Source organism: Plectropomus leopardus, unplaced genomic scaffold (genome assembly GCF_008729295.1).
Source record: "Plectropomus leopardus isolate mb unplaced genomic scaffold, YSFRI_Pleo_2.0 unplaced_scaffold19281, whole genome shotgun sequence".
In the NCBI taxonomy this organism is placed as follows: domain Eukaryota; kingdom Metazoa; phylum Chordata; class Actinopteri; order Perciformes; family Serranidae; genus Plectropomus; species Plectropomus leopardus.
This window is the reverse complement of record NW_024620809.1, coordinates 1-1886: the sequence shown is the minus strand read 5'-3', so window position 1 is coordinate 1886 and position 1886 is coordinate 1. Positions and strand designations below refer to the sequence as shown.

The 1886-nt window shown below is 47.1% G+C and overlaps 1 protein-coding gene across 1 annotated transcript; it reads right to left on the bottom strand.

The window, feature by feature from the left end:
* Positions 1–10: 10 nt before the first annotated feature.
* hspd1 (heat shock 60 protein 1) lies at positions 11–1747 on the bottom strand. Its single transcript, XM_042515421.1, has 5 exons — positions 1531–1747; positions 1110–1445; positions 573–668; positions 387–480; positions 11–293 (listed from the first exon to the last, which is right to left on the bottom strand). The coding sequence occupies exons 1-5, from the start codon at positions 1702–1704 to the stop codon at positions 97–99; spliced, it is 897 nt and encodes a 298-aa protein (XP_042371355.1). The 5' UTR covers positions 1705–1747; the 3' UTR covers positions 11–96.
* Between the last annotated feature and the right edge of the window lie 139 nt (positions 1748–1886).

Below are 1886 nucleotides of genomic sequence, written 5' to 3'. Positions count from 1 at the left end.
TTCTTAAATGGCTCATTGTCCTCCTGCCATGTTTTTGAGAGAAATCAGGCTGATTTTCTCAGGTTTCAGAGAGTTTCTGTTACACATTCGCTGCTTTCAGCTCGTATAAAAAGCTCTCCTGTACCTGTTGAGGACGAGGGTGCTGAGCGCCTCTCCGTCCACGTCCTCGGCCACGATCACCAGCGGTTTGCGGTGCTGGTTGGCGATCTCCAGAGCGGGCACGATGCTCTGGACGCTGGAGATCTTCTTCTCGCTCAGCAGCAGGTAGGCGTCCTGGAACTCGCACTTCTGACCTGCAGACAGAGACGGCAGATTTTGGCGCGGCGGTTCTTTACGGACAACGTGACGGAGCGCAGCAGACAGACGGAGTTATTCGACATCTTTACCTTTGGCCGTGTTGATGAAGTACGGGGAGATGTAACCTCGGTCAAACTTCATCCCCTCGATGATCTCCAGCTCGTCGTGCAGAGTTTTCCCGTCCTGATTTTAAAGCAGATTACGTCACAGACTCCTTTAACTCTATTTTAACTCGTCCACAGTATTTAAGCAACCACTTCAGTTTTGACACTAACCTTGACGGTGATGACTCCCTTCCGGCCGACTTTCTTCATGGCGTTAGAAATGATGGTGCCGATCTCCACGTCTCCATTGGCTGAGATTGTAGCGACCTTTAGGACGTTATTAAATCAATACATTACAAAGACGTTTCGTAAGTGTTACTGTGACGGTTTACAGGGTTCAGACAGTTTTATCAACACCTTTTTTAAACGTGTTTCTCTGTTTTTTCAAGAAAAAGATGTTGGCTTTTCTTTTTCCTTAAAAATGTTTTTGGTGATTTTGGGGCTTGGAAAGCATGTGTTTTTGTATTTTTTTTCATTAAAATGTTCTGGCAATTTTTTTCTTTTTCTCTTAAAAGGCATGTTTCGTTAAAAATCACAAAAAAAACACCATTTATCACAGCTGGAAACTAAAAAACTGAAATTATTATTGCATTTTTACATTTACAAAGGTCCTATAACACATCATGTGTTAATATTCAGGTTTGTGAAACAAAATTCCATGACTTTTCCAGGTTTTTCGTGACCGTGCTTGTGAGCGCTCGTGTTTACCTGTGCGATCTCCTCAGGTGTCGTGACGGGCTTGGAGAGGTTTTTCAGCTCGTTGATGACGGTTTCTACGGCCATCATGACTCCGCGGCGGATCTCCACGGGGTTGGCGCCTTTGCTGATGTTGTCGAAGCCCTCCTTGGCGATGGCGCGAGCCAGCACCGTGGCGGTGGTGGTGCCGTCACCGGCCTCCTCGTTGGTGTTGTTGGCGACGTCCTGCACCAGCTTGGCACCGATGTTCTTGTACTTGTCCTTCAGGTCGATGCTCTTGGCCACCGTCACGCCGTCCTTGGTGACCTTCGGGCTGCCCCAGGTCTGCTCGATGATGACGGTGCGACCCTGGAATACAGACAGGAAGTGGTGAGGAACTTCGGAGTCGGTGAGTTCTGAATTACTTAATCTAATAGTGGATATGAGATGTTACCTTCGGGCCCATAGTGACCGCCACCGCGTCGGCCAGCAGGTCCACTCCCTGCAGCATGAGGGCGCGAGCATCTGCTCCGAATTTGACGTCTTTGGCGTAGGCTCGCGTCAGGTGAGGAGCCAGCGCCCTGCACACGGGCCTCACCTGCTTCATGACTGACGGCAAACGAAACATCTCTGAGGGGAGAAAAGACGCAGGCCAAAATAAATACAACAGTTTTTTTGGTCAACATAGAGAGCAATTACACGCTGACTTTGGAAACATCTTGCTTTCACTGAACTTCAAAAAAAAAAATTTTAAATTGCATTTTATAGTTATCTCCTTATATATAATTACACTGAAAAACAAATAAAAAA